We start from the raw sequence: 18,011 nt of genomic DNA on the forward strand, positions 1-18,011 counted from the left end.
CAATCTATCCCCAGAAACTCAGACACAAACCTGGTGCCCAAATACTGCCCCCCATTGTGTGTGCCTAGAGGAGCTGGTGGCGCCCAAATACTGCCCCCCATTGTGTGCCTAGAGAAGCTGGTGGTGCCAATACTGCCCCCCCATTGTGTGTGCCTAGAGGAGCTGTTGGTGCCCAAATACTGCCCCCCATTGTGTGTGCCTAGAGGAGCTGTTGGTGCCCAAATACTGACCCCCATTGTGTGCCTAGAGAAGCTGGTGGTGCCAATACTGCCCCCCCATTGTGTGTGCCTAGAGGAGCTGTTGGTGCCCAAATACTGCCCCCCATTGTGTGCCTAGAGAAGCTGGTGGTGCCAATACTGCCCCCCCATTGTGTGTGCCTAGAGAAGCTGGTGGTGCCCAAATACTGCCCCACATTGTGTGTGCCTAGAGGAGCTGGTGGTGCCCAAATACTGCCCCCATTGTGTGTGCCTAGAGGAGCTGGTGGTGCCCAAATACTGCCCCACATTGTGTGTGCCTAGAGGAGCTGGTGGTGCCCAAATACTGCCCCCATTGTGTGTGCCTAGAGCTGGTGGTGCCCAAATACTGCCCCACATTGTGTGTGCCTAGAGGAGCTGGTGGTGCCCAAATACTGCCCCACATTGTGTGTGCCTAGAGGAGCTGGTGGTGCCCAAATACTGCCCCCCATTGTGTGCGCCTAGAGGAGCTGGTGGTGGGACACCCCACCAGAAGTGTGTGATTGCCGAGACCCCAGTGCTGGGCATGTTAGATGCCGGGGTCTGGCGATGGCTGTCACTTCCCCATTACAGGAACCTGTGTTTCCATCCACTGACATAGAGCAGAGATCCTGAAAATGGCGACCAGGCGCACAGGTGGTGTCACAGGGCGCAGAACAGCGCTGCCCTACGTATGACCTCCGCGCAGACCCCGGCAGACTAGCTGAGGCAGCACGGCGGCCCCGGCCTCACCTCGGCCCACCTTCCCCGGTCCCGGCCCTCCCCCGGGTGTTGCTGCAGTGTCTGCTCTGGGCGGGTCTGCTCCTGACGTCGCTTCCTTCCAACATGGCGAGGAGTGGAGCCGAGCTTCCCTGAGCACCGAGCCCCGTCACTGACAGCCGCCAACGGCCCCCGGATTCGGATCTCCCAGCGTCCATTCCGCCAGTGACAGGAGCCGCCCGGGCTGTGATGGGGCGGCCCCCACCCGGAGACGAGCGCGCTGTCCGACATTAGCCGGGAGATAACGCAGCGCGAGCCGGAGGAGGCGCATTACACAGCGGAATCCCAACATGTTCCTGACCCGCGCCCTGGAGAAGATCCTCAGCGACAAGGAGGTGAAAAGGGCGCATCACAGTCAGCTGCGCAAGGCGTGCGAGGTGGCGCTAGGTGAGCAAAGGGCGCCCAGCCGCCGGGGTGTGAGGAGGTGACAATGGGCGACACGGTGCTCGGTGCCCTGTGTGTGACTGACGGGAGGAGGAGGGGCCGTGTGTGGTGACAGGAGGAGAGGGCGCTAGTGTGTGGTGACAGGAGGAGAGGGCACTAGTGTGTGGTGACAGGAGGAGAGGGCGCTAGTGTGTGGTGACAGGAGGAGAGGGCGCTAGTGTGTGGTACTGACAGGAGGAGAGGGCACTAGTGTGTGGTGCTGACAGGAGGAGAGGGCGCTAGTGTGTGGTGCTGACAGGAGGAGAGGGCGCTAGTGTGTGGTGCTGACAGGAGGAGAGGGCGCTAGTGTGTGGTACTGACAGGAGGAGAGGGCGCTAGTGTGTGATAGTGACAGGAGGAGAGGGCGCTAGTGTGTGGTACTGACAGGAGGAGAGGGCGCTAGTGTGTGATAGTGACAGGAGGAGAGGGCGCTAGTGTGTGATAGTGACAGGAGGAGAGGGCGCTAGTGTGTGGTACTGACAGGAGGAGAGGGCACTAGTGTGTGGTGCTGACAGGAGGAGAGGACACTAGTGTGTGATAGTGACAGGAGGAGAGGGCACTAGTGTGTGGTGCTGACAGGAGGAGAGGGCGCTAGTGTGTGATAGTGACAGGAGGAGAGGGCACTAGTGTGTGGTACTGACAGGAGGAGAGGGCGCTAGTGTGTGGTACTGACAGGAGAGGGCACTAGTGTGTGGTGCTGACAGGAGGAGAGGGCACTAGTGTGTGATAGTGACAGGAGGAGAGGGCACTAGTGTGTGATAGTGACAGGAGAGGACACTAGTGTGTGGTGCTGACAGGAGGAGAGGGCACTAGTGTGATAGTGACAGGAGAGGGCACTAGTGTGTGGTGCTGACAGGAGGAGAGGGCACTAGTGTGTGGTACTGACAGGAGGAGAGGGCACTAGTGTGTGGTGCTGACAGGAGGAGAGGGCACTAGTGTGTGGTGCTGACAGGAGGAGAGGGCGCTAGTGTGTGGTGCTGACAGGAGGAGAGGGCGCTAGTGTGTGGTGCTGACAGGAGGAGAGGGCACTAGTGTGTGGTGCTGACAGGAGGAGAGGGCACTAGTGTGTGATGCTGACAGGAGGAGAGGGCACTAGTGTGTGGTGCTGAGCGGAGGAGAGGGCACTAGTGTGTGGTGCTGAGCGGAGGAGAGGGCACTAGTGTGTGGTGCTGAGCGGAGGAGAGGGCACTAGTGTGTGATACTGACAGGAGGAGAGGGCACTAGTGTGTGGTACTGACAGGAGGAGAGGGCACTAGTGTGTGGTACTGACAGGAGGAGAGGGCACTAGTGTGTGGTACTGACAGGAGAGGGCACTAGTGTGTGGTGCTGACAGGAGGAGAGGGCACTAGTGTGTGGTACTGACAGGAGAGGGCACTAGTGTGTGGTGCTGACAGGAGGAGAGGGCACTAGTGTGTGGTACTGACAGGAGAGGGCACTAGTGTGTGGTGCTGACAGGAGGAGAGGGCACTAGTGTGTGGTACTGACAGGAGAGGGCACTAGTGTGTGGTGCTGACAGGAGGAGAGGGCACTAGTGTGTGGTGCTGACAGGAGGAGAGGGCACTAGTGTGTGGTACTGACAGGAGGAGAGGGCACTAGTGTGTGGTGCTGACAGGAGGAGAGGGCACTAGTGTGTGGTACTGACAGGAGGAGAGGGCACTAGTGTGTGGTACTGACAGGAGAGGGCACTAGTGTGTGGTGCTGACAGGAGGAGAGGGCACTAGTGTGTGGTGCTGACAGGAGGAGAGGGCACTAGTGTGTGGTACTGACAGGAGGAGAGGGCACTAGTGTGTGATACTGACAGGAGGAGAGGGCACTAGTGTGTGGTACTGACAGGAGGAGAGGGCACTAGTGTGTGGTACTGACAGGAGGAGAGGGCACTAGTGTGTGGTACTGACAGGAGGAGAGGGCACTAGTGTGTGGTGCTGACAGGAGGAGAGGGCACTAGTGTGTGGTACTGACAGGAGAGGGCACTAGTGTGTGGTGCTGACAGGAGGAGAGGGCACTAGTGTGTGGTACAATAATATAATAAATTGGCACTCAACTGGTATGTATTTGATGCTTAGAAAGTGAGTTTTTATTGCAGTTCAATATATAAACGTTTCGGTCACAATCCAACCTTCTTCAGTAGACCGACTGCTCCTGTGTTATAATGCAATGGATGTCACTGTATCCAAGTAGAGGAAACAAAAAACGTCTGGGGGCTTACACTGTGGAGGTATAAGGGACACCGCGTTAGACGCGCTACTTCCTATACTACCTTTAGGTGGGCTCCTGTACTACTTCCATCCTCATCATTAAACTACATATGCCGGATACGCCACTAGGCATACTCACAATTCCATTCATCATGAGCCTTCAGGCTTTAGAACTGTGTTGTTTTCATTTTTCTGTGAATTTCCAATATCATGGCAAAATCACTGCAGGTCTACCGAAATCGCCCACAAAAATGCAACACGGCTGCAACTCATGAACACCGTCTCAGTGCATGTTCACACACTAGTTTTTCCTGTGTGAGCGCTGACTGTGCTTTTAACAGATAGGTATGAGTGCCATCATTCTATGGGGTAGTTCACATGACGTATGTTTTTTCTTTTTCCCCACCCTTCCTTGGACCAAGTGGTCTGCACAGGATCACAAAGACTTGTCTAAAGTTGAGCCAATTCTTAAACTTTCGTGGTAAAAACTGACCCTGGTCGAGCTCTGATGACACTTGGCCCGTTGTGTTTGTACAAGAAAAATGACTGACATCTGAATGAGGCCTTAAAGCGTTTGTCCACTACTAGGACAACCCCTTCTTAAACTTAATGTTTGGCCTGATAAAATAATAAAGCCTACACTCCCCTCCCGTGGCGGATCTGTTCCAGCCGTGTCTGCACTCGTGGTCCCAGGGCTATGATGCGGTGGAATGACACGTGATGCCCTGCTCCCAATCAGCGCTGGCTTCACTGTCTCCGCCTTCAGACAAAGTGAACATGAAGAGGAAGTCCGTGATTACCTACAGCCCTGGCTTCCTTTTCACGTTCAGTTTGTACGAAGGTGGAGACAGTGACGCCAGCGCTGATTAGGCACCGGCGTCACAAGTCACAACACTGCATCACAGCCCTGGGGAGAGCGCGTGCCGACACCGCGGAAACGGCACCGGCACAGGAGGTGAGTATAGGCTTTATCATTTTATGGGGGCCGAACATTTAGTTTAAGAAGGGATTGTTCTAGTAGTGAACAATCTTTTTAAGGAGGGCTTACCAACAATTATGTGTGGTTTTCTGCTTTCTGCCAGTTTTGTGCTATTGCAACATGTGTAGCAAACAGTTGCGGTATGTAGAGCAGATCTCAAGGGGGTGGATGTTAAGCTGTTTTATGGCCTCTGACATCAAGCCATCCATCTGTAAGGCTTCTTTCACACTTCCGTCTTCTGCTGTGCGTCGTTGTGCAGTAATTGTGCAGTAAAATGACGTATCGACGGACGTTATGAAAATAGTGAAAAACGTGTGTGACGCATCCAGTGTAATGACGGATGCGTCGTTTGTGTTGTTGCCACAGAGTTGCCACAGTTGTTGCGAGAGAGAGAGAGATTTGCTGCATTTTTTTTCCTGAGCGGAAACCCATTGCGGAAAAAAACGCAGCATGTTCATTAATTTGCGGAATCGCGGGGATTCCGCACACATAGGAATGCATTGATCCGCTTACTTCCCACATGGGGCTATGCTCACCATGCGGGAAGTAAGCGGATCATGTGCGGATGGTACCCAGGGTGGAGGAGAGGAGACTCTCCTCCACGGACTGGGCACCATATAATTGTTAAAAAAAAGAGAATTAAAATAAAAAATAGTGATATACTCACCTTCCGATGGCCCCCGGAGTCCACCTGCCTCTCAGCGGTGCATGCGGTGGCTGGGATGCTGTGTGCGAAGGACCTGCGATGACATCGCGGTCACGTGACCGTGACATCATCCCAGGTCCTTCGCACACAGCATCCCAGCCACCGCGTGCACCGCTGAGGAGATCGGGTGACGTCGGAAGGTGAGAATAACTATTTATTTTGTTATTTTTAACATTAGATCTTTTACTATTGATGCTGCATAGGCAGCATCAATAGTAAAAAGTTGGTCACACTTGTCAAGCACTATGTTTGACAAGTGTGACCAACCTGTCAATCAGTTTTCCAAGCGATGCTACAGATCGCTTGGAAAACGCTAGCATTCTGCAAGCTGATTATGCTTGCAAAACGCTAGTGTTTAGCAGGAATACGCATGCCAATTCCACATGCGATATACCCGCGGCAGGAGTTGCGGAATTGCCGTGGAAATTTCCGCGGCAATTCTGCAACATGTGCACTTAGCCTAAAAACGAAAATAATAAAAAACATATTCCTCACCTGTCCGACGAAAATCCATTTGTCCCATGCTGAGCTTGGGACGCAGCTTTAGTGATGAGCAGTAACTAGTGAAGAGTGAATGTGCTCTGATGAGGTGTTCTCCGAGCAGGCTCAGGTGCTAACCGAGTAACTTTCGAAAAATATGTCCGAGTCCACACGGCTGCATGGATCAGGGCTGCTTGACAGCCGCAACACATGCAGGGATTGCCTAACAAACAGGAGAGTCGTAACATATTATTCGAGCACGCTGAAGAGTCACTCGGTTAGCACGCTCGCTCATCACTAGCGGTAACGTCATAGAGGTTACCGCTGGTCACTGTCGGCTGTTCCCACCCTCAGTTCAGTGTGAGCTGGCCGATGATCTGTGGTAACCTTCATGACATTACTGCTAGCACCGTGAGAAATTCTGAGCATTGACAGGCTGCAGATTATTTTCTTCAACCAACAAATTTGCAAGTGAAAAATAAACAACGTGTGCATGACACTTCAGATTTCTCATTCACTTTGCTGGCATCAGGATTGATTCAGGTTTTTGAAGAAAATCTGCACAATGTGCACCAGCCGATACTAAAAAAAATTAAAAAAAAATGACAGGTTTCTAAAAAAAAAAAAAAAAAGATTGTGTTGTATCTGTGAAAAAACACAACATGTATGTGCATCATGCATGTCTGAATGAGGCCTTCTACAAAGCGTAAAATCCACAAAGTGGACTGTTTTCCATTGCGTTTTTTTTCTGCAGTACTTGATAAGCTTCTCAATTGGTTTGTCATGGTTTTACTGACATAAAGATAATATATGTATCTGTAATACTGTCTGTCCATTATTTCCTTTTTTTTTTCTGTCTGAATTCATTATCTACAAATCCAGATGGAAAATCTGCATCATTTTTTCAATATTGTGGATGTATCCTTATGTCATTCACTGCGAGGGTGGTGTTGTTATGAAGGGGGTTTTCCTTTTACCTTAAAGGGCCACTGTCACCCCCTCCAGCCGTTATAAACTAAAAGAGCCACCTTGTGCAGCAGTAATGCTGCATTCTAACAAGGTGGCTCTTTTAGTTTTTGGTTCAAGTATTCCGAAAATAAAGCGTTTTGAAACTTAGTCAAAATACCGGTCTTTAGAGGCGGGTCCTTACTCCCCAGCTTGAACCACTACTCTGCCGTCACTCAAATCTTCAGGGGCTTTTGGCGCCGCCCCCTCTGCGCTTTTTTCGCTTCAAAACCGGCGCCTGCGCTGTGTTTAAGCTCTGGCCATCTGGCGTCCCAGCCAGGCTTGCAGACTGCGCCTATGCGGGCATTGCGGCCACCCACCTTGGGAATCCCAGCCCCGCAGTGTGTTATGCATTATGCACAGTGCGGGGCTAGGATTCCTGGGCATGCGCACTGCGTGTGTCAGCCTGTCACCCAGGTCCCCCGCCTTACAGCGTTTGAATACAGTATACAGCTGATCGTGCCTCCTCCTCCTAGCAATCACCGGGAAAGAACCAACCTTGGAAACTTTCCTGCTAGCTGGTGCGCATGCCCAGGAATCCTAGCCCCGCACTGTACATAATGCATCCCGCCTCCCTGGATAAAGACAGGTATTTTGGATAAGTTTCAAAACGCTTTATTTTGGGAATACTTGAACCAAAAACTAAAAGAGCCACCTTGTTAGAATGCTGCATTACTGCTGCACAAGGTGGCTCTTTTAGTTTATAACGGCTGGAGGGGGTGACAGTGGCCCTTTTAAAATTAAAACTTAATGGTCCCAAGTGGTAAAAAGAAAACATTTGCTTACTTCCCGAAACGGCGCAGCTCCTCTGCACCCAGTGTTGTGTTCCACGTGTCTTTTCTTTCATAAATATCCTGTGGGGATGGTTCATATTACCACTGCAGCCAATCAGTGGCCGCTGATTGTCTGCAACTTTCACATTTTTTTTTTTAACAGGAAGAACATCTCTATTCTGTTCAGACAAAGAGTGATGGCTGCAGACGATCAGCAGCTGCTGATTGGTTGCAGCAGTCACTTGAAACACATTTATCATTTTGAGAAATTATAGCTACATGGCTGTATTTAATAGAAACTGTTAGGCCGGCGTCACACTAGCGAGTTTTACGAACGTATGAGAGGTGCAGAAAATACGGATTGCATACGGTACAATGATTCTCTATGGCCCAGCTCCTATCTGCCGTATTTTACTGATCCGTATTATACGGTCTTGTACGGCCGTAGAAAATCGCAGCATGCTGCGTTTGTCACTGTATTGCGCAAAAAAATCGCCAATGAAAGTCTATGGGGGCGAGAAAAATACGGATTACACACGGATCATGCGTGTGACTTACGAGAAATACGCACCGGTGTTCTCTAGAAAAGCCGGTAATTCAGTGCGGTGTAAAATCACACTAACAGAATAGAATAGGTAGAATTAATGTCTACACATAGAATAGGTATATATATATACTTCAGCGCGATATAGCAGAAAAGCCGGTAATTCAATTGCCGGCTTTTCATTTCTCCTTCCCAAACCTGACAGGATATGAGACGTGGTTTACATACAGTAAACCATCTCATATCCCTTTTTTTTTTTGCATATTCCATTGCATAGCTATTAAATTAAAGGGATAAATCGCGGAAAAAATTGGCGTGGGCTCCCGCGCAATTTTCTCCGCCACAGTGGTAAAGCAAGTGACTGAGGGCAGATATTAATAGCCTAGAGAGGGACCATGGTTATTGGCCCCCCCCTGGCTACAAACATCTGCCCCCAGCCACCCCAGAAAAGGCACATCTGGAAGATGCGCCTATTCTGGCACTTGGCCACTCTCTTCCCACTCCCTGTAGCGGTGGGATATGGGGTAATGAAGGGTTAATGTCACCTTGCTATTGTAAGGGGACATTAAGCCAGATTAATAATGGAGAGGCGTCAATTATGACACCTATCCATTATTAATCCAATAGTACGAAATGGTTAATAAAACACACACACATTATTACAAAGTACTTTAATGAAATAAATACACAGGGTGTTGTAATATTTTATTATTCTCTTAATCCACCTGAAGACCCTCGTTCTGTAAAAAAGGAAAAATAAAAACAACAATATCCCATACCTTCCGGCGTTCTGGCAAGTCCCACGATGTAAATCCATCTGAAGGGGTTAAATCATTTTACACCCAGGAGCTCTGCTAAATTAGCTGTGCTCCTGGTTGTAAAAATACGGGGAATGAATGTAAAGCAGGGGAATGTCCTGTAGTTACCTTGAGTCGCGGTGATGCGCCCTCTGCTGGATGTCCTCATATGAACTCGAGCGTGGGAAAAACACTTTACACCTCTTTACTTTAGTAGAGGTGATCAGGCTGTTTGGCATTACGTGCTGCTTAATTGGCTACAACAATATATTGCCTTCTTTACTGCGCTCCTCTAACCTAATGACTGGCATATATAGGGCAGTGGCAATATGACGTTGTAAATGACATTGTTTTTTCTAGTACCATGTGTATGTTTTGTGCCACCTGTATCTATTATTGTTGTGGTACTCCTGTAATATCAGTGTATCTTTTTTACTTCTTAGGGTATATTAAATCATACCCATTTTATACTTTTTTTTAGCATATTTTGTCATGGATTTTACTCTGTATTAGGCCTCCTTCATACTTAAAGGGAACCTGTCACCCCCAAAATCGAAGGTGAGCTAAGCCCACCAGCATCAGGGGCTTATCTATAGCATTCTGTAATGCTGTAGATAAGCCCCCGATGTATCCTGAAAGATGAGAAAAAGAGGTTAGATTATACTCACCCAGGGGCGGTCCTGCTGCGGTCCGGTCCGATGGGCGTCACTGTCCGGTCCGGCGCCTCCTATCTTCATCAGATGACGTCTTCTTCTTGTCTTCACGCTGCGGCATACTTTGTCTGTCCTGTTGAGGGCAGAGCAAAGTACTGCAGTGCACAGGTACTGGGCCTCTCTGACCTTTCCCGGCGCCTGCGCACTGCAGTACTTTGCTCTGTCCTCAACAGGGCAGACAAAGTACGCCTGCGCCAGAGCTGCAGCGTGAAGACAAGATGAGGACGTCATCGTAAGGGTATGTGCACACGTCAGGATTTCTTGCAGAAATTTCCTGAAGAAAACCGGAAATTTTTTGCAAGAAATCCGCATTTTTTTTTGCGTGTTTTTCCCGTTTTTTTCGCGGTTTTTTTAGCATTTTGCAAGCGTAATTAGCTTGCAGAATGCTAAAGTTTTCCAAGCGATCTGTAGCATCGCTTGGAAAACTGATTGACAGGTTGGTCACACTTGTCAAACATAGTGTTTGACAAGTATGACCAACTTTTTACTATAGATGCTGCTTATGCAGCATCAATAGTAAAAAGATATCATGTTAAAAATAATAAAAAAAATTAAAAAAATGGTTATACTCACCTGCAGACAGCTGATCTCCTCAGCGGCGTCCGTTCCTATAGATGGTGTGTGTGTGCAGGACCTTCCATGATGTCGCGGTCACATGAGCGGTCACGCGACCAATCACAAGACCGCGACGTCATCGCAGGTCCTTCACACACACCAGCTATAGGAACGGAAGTGGCAGCATGCACCGCTGAGGCGGGAAGACTCCGGGGGCCATCGAAGGTGAGTATATTACTATTTTTTATTTTAATTCTTATTTTTTTTACCAATTATATGGTGCCCAGTCCGTGGAGGAGAGTCTCCTCTCCTTCATCCTGGGTACCAACCGCACATGATCTGCTTACTTCTCGCATGGTGTGCACAGCCCCGTGCGGGAAGTAAGCAGATCAATGCACTCCTAGGTGTGCCGAATCCCCGCAATTCCGCAAATTTAATGAACATGTTGCTTTTTTTTCCGCGATGTGATTTTTTCGCGGAAAAAAATGCAACATTAGCACAAGAAATGCGGAATACACTGTAAATAATAGGAGGCATATGTAAGCGTTTTTTTCGCGTTTTTATCACGTTTTTATAGCAAAAAAACGCAAAAAAACGCAAAAAATACTGAACGTGTGCACATGGCCTAAGAAGATGGGAGGCCCCGGACCGAACCGTGACTCCCGTCGTACCGGGACCGCCCCTTGGTGAGTATAATCTAACCTCTTTTTCTCATCATTCAGGATACATTGGGGGCATTCCAGAATGCTGTAGATAAGCCCCTGATGCTGGTGGGCTTAGCTCTGATTTTGGGGGTTACAGGTTCCCTTTAAGATGCCAGTGTCCTCAATGTTTTTGATCAGTGTTTGGTCTTTTTTTTACGAGTGTCATCAGTGCTTTTCACGGATGGATAAATAAATTGCAAAGCTTCTCCTATACTTTGCTATGTTAAAAACGGATGGCACAAGAATGGCGCACAGACTGTATACTGATGTCATTCGTGTGCTGAACGTGTTTTACATAGATCTGTAGACTTAGGCTGAGGTCACACTGGCGGCAAGTTGCGGAGTTGAAAAGCTGCAAGTTGCGGAGAAGGCTGATGGTCTCTGTGTGCGTACATCGGACTACACTCGGATGACATCAGAGTGCAGGCCGATGGTTTACATGTACCTATAGACTTGTATGGGTGCGCGTGATCTGAATTTGAGTCACTCGTAGCATTCTGCAATTTTTTTTATTTATACATTTCCCCCCCCCCCCGAATTGGCATGAGAAACAAAAATCACATATCAGCACTGCCCCATTTTATAACATTGGATCGAGTGCTATCCGATAAAATTTGCTGATAGTATTCAGCCGTGTTATACGCTCATGTGAGCGAGCTCCAAGATGCTAGCCGTTTGCAATCCATGTGTTGTTCTTGATTAGCATTGTAATGAATAGGAGAAGCTTTGCGATTTTTTTTTTTTTTCATACAAGAAAAACACTGATGAAACTAGGATCCAAAATACTAATACATCACAGATGTCTGAATGAGGCCTTAGGTTATGTGCACATGGTGGCTTTTAAACTCAGGCGAATCTGCTGAATTTATCAACCAGGAGATGATGAAGGGAGATTTTTTGTTGTTTTTTTATGTTGTCTGTGAATTTTCTTGCAGATCTTACTATTGAGGCAGCGAGGCTAACGGCGGAGATCCTGAGTGCACATACCCTAATCGTTTCATGTTACTTTGTGAATGAGTCTGTATTCATACGTTGCGTCCACGTATTTATTTTCCCCAAAATCACTACAAAAAAAATGTTTAATCTACGCAGTGATTGTTAAAAAAAACTGCATTGCGGCCGCAACATGTGAGCACAGACTAGGTGCTCATTACGACATCAGTTTTTCTCTTACGGGTGTTGTCTGAGTTTTTCACAAGATGGCACTTTTCTGGGGCCCTCAATTGACGCCTCTGTCCAAATGCCAGTTTTAGGCCTTGTTTATACATTACACGTCACATACGTGTTCTATATGTTCACACAAGGAGTTATTGGTGAGTTTTTGACACTGTATTTTCAAAATTATGTAACCTAATTTACATAATGGATGCAGAAATGCTGCAGAAAATGTGGAACATGAAAAATTTACCAAATACTCAGTGGGAGTGTAGCCTTAGGTCACGTTCACACATTCAGTATTTGTAAGCCAAAATCAGGAGTGGGGTAACAATACAGACCCAGTCATGTGTTTCTATTCTACTTTTCCTCTGATTTTTCCTCTCCTGGTTTTGTCTTAAAAATACTGACCTCAAATACTGAACGTGTGAACGTGGCCTTATAGTCTTAGGAACTATTCACACGTCCATAAAGAAATTACAGAAACGTATGATTTTCATCAGTCAAAGTTCATAATCAACCCATACAAGTCTACAGGTCGATGAAAATCAGCCAGCAAATGGAGGCCGTCCGTCAGTGTTCTATGCCATATTGAATTACTGTAGCTAGTGTAAGGTTTTGTGTATTTTTTTTTTTTTAAATATGTGCATGGGAGAAATCACTGGTGGACAGCCTCAAACCCCTTTTAGGCAATTTCTGCAAACGTCAAATACTTATAGGCCTATTGAAAGGAACTATGTGCAGGTGCGAGTGAGGACCAGACAGCACTCGGCCCGAACATTGATTTATTAATGGGCCTCCTATTTTTCTATGTGTGATTTTCTGTGAAAAGAGAGAATTGCAGCCTTGATTTCTGGACTAGATTCCCCCACCCCTGTCAATGGGTCCATGCTCAACATGGGCACCGACATAAAAACTGATGGACAATCCTATTTTATTTCTGAAGAAACAGATGAGTTTTGCCTAGCTTTTCAGAATGCAGCCAATTAGTTAATTTTATGCTTAATTAAGCAAAAAACACAATGGTGTATCCCTATTGAGAGAAGCTTTGCCTTGTGGTCCTGAGAAAATGTTTGTATGGACTAGTGCCATGTGGTGGTGAGCAGCGCGTCCCCACACCCTGCGTCCAAACTGTGCAGATGTGACGTCCCGAGGGAATACGTTACCCTTGAAAGGCCTGAGGTAACAGGTGGAGCAGGTTGTGGGATGAGTAATGTGCATCTCCATGGCGACGTCGGCGTCTCCTACACCTCACCCAAGACCTAGTTTCCTTTATGACCAAGCAGCTCTCCATACTGAGACATGACGCTGCTTATTTCCTCACACTACCAAGTGCTTGCACAAGGTGCAAAGATCAAATACGTCTTATTGCCTGTGCTTCACTTAGCCTTTCAGATCAGGTACAATACAGACTGAAGGCTATGTTCACACTGCGCTCCTTTTCAGCCGTTCAGAAACCACAGGCTTTCAAGCCGAAACCGTCCAAGGAAACTCTCCCATTTTTCTTCTGTATCGATTTTATAGAGATTTTGGAAGAGTTTTTTATTTTTTATTTTTTTGCAGCTATTGGACTTTGCTTAGTTTGGAGAGTGTTCCTTCAGGAGCTTCTTCGGAGAAGTGACTTGCTTTTCTCTCACCAGGGCCCCGATTCATCAAAGCTCGTAAACAGCTGCAAAGTTTTGGCGCAATGTGAGGCTAAAATTTATCGGCTTTTGTCAGTCTAACACCATTTTTGCCCACTTAGTCGGAGCTGGGACGGGAGCGTGACAACCCTTGCTCATCAAATTCATAGGTTTTTTTTTGCTGCAGTACTGCAAAAAATACTGTAAGTAGAGATCAAAATGTTATATCTGTCCTAAAATGGTATGTGCTAAATAAAAACGTGTTTCCCACAGAAAATAAGCCCTCACACAGCTCTACTAACCGAAAAATGAAAAGTCTCGGGTCTTGTAAAATTTGTCGTAGTGATGAGGAGAATCCTATTGCCTGTATGTTTTTCCCACACCAAGTTTGCTATGAAAGTAATTCCCAAAAAACAATGTCAGAATTGCGTTGTTTTTTTTGCAATTTTTCCTATGCTTGGAATTTTTTTTTCTCCTGTTTTCCAGTGCACTGTGTGGTAAGAAATGAATGGTGTCATTCAAAGGTACAACTCGTTCCTCAAAATACAAGCCCTCATATGTCTGTGGGCAGAAAAAAAAAGTTATAGCTCTTGGATGGAGGGGAAGAAACAACTAACATAAGTTGGCTATGGCGAGAGGGGGTTAATGAATCAGGAGCCTCTGACTCCAGCACTACCCCCCCAACCCATCAAGACTGGTGGGAAAAATTCTGGATAGTTGGAGTCCAGGTGTTTTTTTTCAAATTCCATAAACTTCTCAAATCAACCACAAAGTGCATTTCCCTAAAAAATGAATTGTAAGTGTTTTTGAGGGGGATTTTGGAGTGTTTCTTCTCAAAAACTCCTCCTATGGCTTTGTTGCACGCGGTGTGATTTAGATGCCAAGGCAGCCGCTCAGTTTCCCCAGACTTCTAGAAAACGGCAGCGGTTATTTTCCAGTTTCACAGGTGGCATATTCACATGTAGCAGACTGGCTGTCGAGAAATCTGCAGCAAATCTCCATCAAAATCTGTAGGAGAATCTGCATGTGTGGATTTTGTTGCAAGTTTGCTTCAGAGTTCACCCCTTAGGCTATGTGTCCATGATCCAGAGGTAGCAACGCTTTGGAAGCAGTGCATGTTCGCTTCATCCAAAAATGCCGCATTCTATTGACCGCAGATAAATCTGCATGTGTACACTGAACTGTGCGGATTTACCTCATTCAATACATTCTGTTGATTAAATTTCTGCTGCGGAGACAGGAAATTGACATGCTGCGGTCTTGAAAGATGCACCGCGTGTCAGTGTTTGCGGGTGATCCACAGGCGCACACACATAGTGGACATGGAAATCCCATCCACTATGCTGTAACATCTGGCCGCTGCATGTTTCACACTGTATAAATATGCAGCTTCAAACCCACAGCAATTCCTGATCGTGGGCACATACCCTTACACTGCAATGGTTGAGGTAAAATCTGCGATATTTTCTGTACAAGGAAAGTCGGTTATTAAAATCCACAATTTGTATCAAGTTCTGAACCTGATTTCTCTGCAAAGTGTAGCTGACATGTAGAAGTAGAAATCTTCTGTGTGTATAATATATATATAAAATTTAGCTCACAATGTAAGGCCAGATCCACACATGTGTTTCTGGGCCTCAGTACGGCTCGTGAAGTCTACTCAGGGCTGTGCAGTCGGTAAGCCAAACCTCCCGACTCCTCAATTTCCATGACACCAACGCCACCAAAATGGACTCCACGACTCCGACTCCACAGCCCTGGGTCTACTGACATGAACTTGACACCCTCATTGGCATATGTGACACTGCTGAGCTCGGGTTAGGAGACTTGCCGGTGACCCAAGCATCACGGTGGCTAAACATGGTTGTGTGAATCTTGCCTGACTTGATGTTCACCACAGATGTCATCTTTTACAATACCAGGGTTGATGTCTCCAGTATCACCACAGCATTTATGCAGCGCCTCGGCGATGCCAACACAATTTAGTGCAAAAGTTACCTCATGATTTTGCTGTGGAAATTCCGCAGCGATAACGTCCCATGTGAACATGGTGCTGTTGGGGGTGGTCAAGGGGCTTACCAGTGCTCCTCACTGCTTTTTAGAGGGGTCTTTATTCCCCATTGTGGTGTTCTGTGTTTCCCGTGCCGCCATATCTACTTAGTGCCTCACTTGAGATATGGACAAGGTTTGTAACGCACGGCAGGTGAATGGAATCAGGGAGAGGTTGGAAGAGGGAAGGAAACAAAGGGACGCTCCGTGCTGTACCTTCATTTAAAATGCATGCTTGGTATCAGGTGTACGAGGCCGAGGTGCTCTGTAAACTGGAGGGAGGCACATCAATGGGGTGGGAAGAAAAGGCTTTGTGAAGGCTGGAATTCGGGAAGGAGCCGAACAAACAATGCTGCTTTTATCAGCTGCTCTAATACCCAATGTGCAGCCAGATTTCAGTAATACAAGGACGAGCGTGCGGTTGAAATCTGGGGTTGTTTGAGGCTGGCGTATGTAGGAGCGCTGCAGTAACTTGGGGAGGATATATATGTGCACTTTTTTTCTTCTGCAGGCCCTAGAGCAGGAATTCTGGGAATGAATATAAGGTTTGCGAGCTCTGTTGGTTGGAGACATTGATGTGATTTTTGGACAGCGCTGCAGATATGTTGCTGCTATATGGAAATTGTGTATTTTCCACAGTGAATAAGAAGCTGAGTGTCTCTGCTGCATGTGTGGATGTAGTATGCAGGTTTATTTCTAATCTGGTTGTGTTTCTTCCCAGCAGAGATTTATATTAACTAGTGCTTATATTAACTAGTGCTTACTGTGTACACAGCCCTTTCTAATGCTGATATAATTATGAGCAGCAGACACAGCTTACTGCCGTTCTGTGGCTCTAGCTTTACAATAAATTGGAGTTATAAATGGCCATTTTCTGGTGTTGGCAGCAGAAAATAGGAAGAACCCATAGAACGTACCCTGGGTGCATACAGGGACATGGTGTGAGGTGGAGAAACGCATCAATAAAGTCATATTGTGTTACCAGGTATTAGTATTAATACAAAGGTTATTAGTAAAGAGTTATTTCACAAATTTTATGTTCCTTATCCATATATAATTTGTTGATCTCTGGAGTTATAACTGCTAGAACCCTGATAATCCTGAGATTGTGGCTCTGGGACTGGGTATGGATCTCTGCGGAGCCCTAGAAAGAGGATCGGAGGTGCGCACATGCTCGGTGCTCAGCCTCCCCTACATTCATTGCTTATAAGATTTCCAGAAATCGCAGAGTGAGGTGCCATCTCTAGCAGACCCATAGTGGAATCCGGTTCCCAGTGGTCATACCCCCATCGATCTGTACGTTATCCCCTATGCAATAACCTGGGACTTGTTCTAGGATAACCTTCCTTCTGCGGCATTCCCAAACAGGATGTCCAGGGGCTGTCAGTGCTTTATTGGAGATTTACTTCCCAATATCTTTAGTGTCAAAGGTTGCTGATTATGGTTCTGTAGTAAATTCTGTCCTCCAGATGGGGAAAATCTTCCTCTAATGTTATGTGCTCCAACAACTTAATATGATGTGATGGAGCAGCTTGAAGAACATCTCTGTCTAAAATTCAAGGTGTTTAGAGAAGCAGTAAGGACCCTTAGATTCTTTATAGTTATGAAAAATATAATAACAGGTCTAAGGCTCCTATTAAACTATATACAGGTGCTTCTCATAAAATTAAAATGTCATCAAAAAGTTAATTTATTTCAGTTCTTCAATATAAAAAGTGAAACTCCTATATTATATAGTCATTACATGTGTGGGCACCCTTACTGAGCAGGTATCTGGATGGGTAGAGGGTGTTCTTAAACCCCTGGTAAAAGATACACCCAGCTTCATTCAGGACACAACGGACCTATTGAATAAACTATCAGCAATAGGTCCTCTACCAGAAGGAACCATCCTGGCCACCATGGATGTGGAATCTTTGTACTCCAATATCCCACACCAGGATGGATTAAATGCCTGCAAATTCTTCCTGGAAAACACAGGGACTGATGCAAATTCTGTGGTGAAACTTATAAAATTCATCCTCACCCACAATTACTTTGAGTTTGACCAGAAGATCTATCTACAGGAGACTGGCACAGCAATGGGAAGTAAAATGGCCCCACAGTATGCAAATCTTTTCATGGCTAAGCTTGAAAGCGACTTTTTGTCCTCATGTTCCATCAGGCCTCTGGCGTACTACCGCTACATTGATGACATTTTAATCATCTGGACGGAGTCTGAGCCGCAGCTAAAGTCGTTCCATGAACAGTTTAATCAATTTCATCCTACCATCAACTTGACACTCAACTACTCCTGCACTGAAATTAACTTTTTGGACA

At 46.8% G+C, this 18,011-nt stretch overlaps 1 protein-coding gene across 2 annotated transcripts in view; it reads left to right on the plus strand.

The window, feature by feature from the left end:
• Positions 1-1,039: 1,039 nt before the first annotated feature.
• The window catches only part of ARFGEF1 (ARF guanine nucleotide exchange factor 1), a 153,406-nt gene continuing 136,434 nt past the window's right edge, over positions 1,040-18,011 (plus strand). For both annotated transcript variants that reach the window (XR_013217048.1, XM_077270645.1), the window contains exon 1: positions 1,040-1,379. Coding sequence is in view for 1 of the 2 variants with exons in the window: in XM_077270645.1 (XP_077126760.1) it covers positions 1,283-1,379 (97 nt within the window). In the remaining variant the exon portion in view is untranslated. The remainder of the gene's footprint in view (positions 1,380-18,011) is intronic.

The sequence above is a fragment of the Ranitomeya variabilis genome, chromosome 6 (genome assembly GCF_051348905.1).
Source record: "Ranitomeya variabilis isolate aRanVar5 chromosome 6, aRanVar5.hap1, whole genome shotgun sequence".
Taxonomy (NCBI): Eukaryota; Metazoa; Chordata; class Amphibia; order Anura; family Dendrobatidae; genus Ranitomeya; species Ranitomeya variabilis.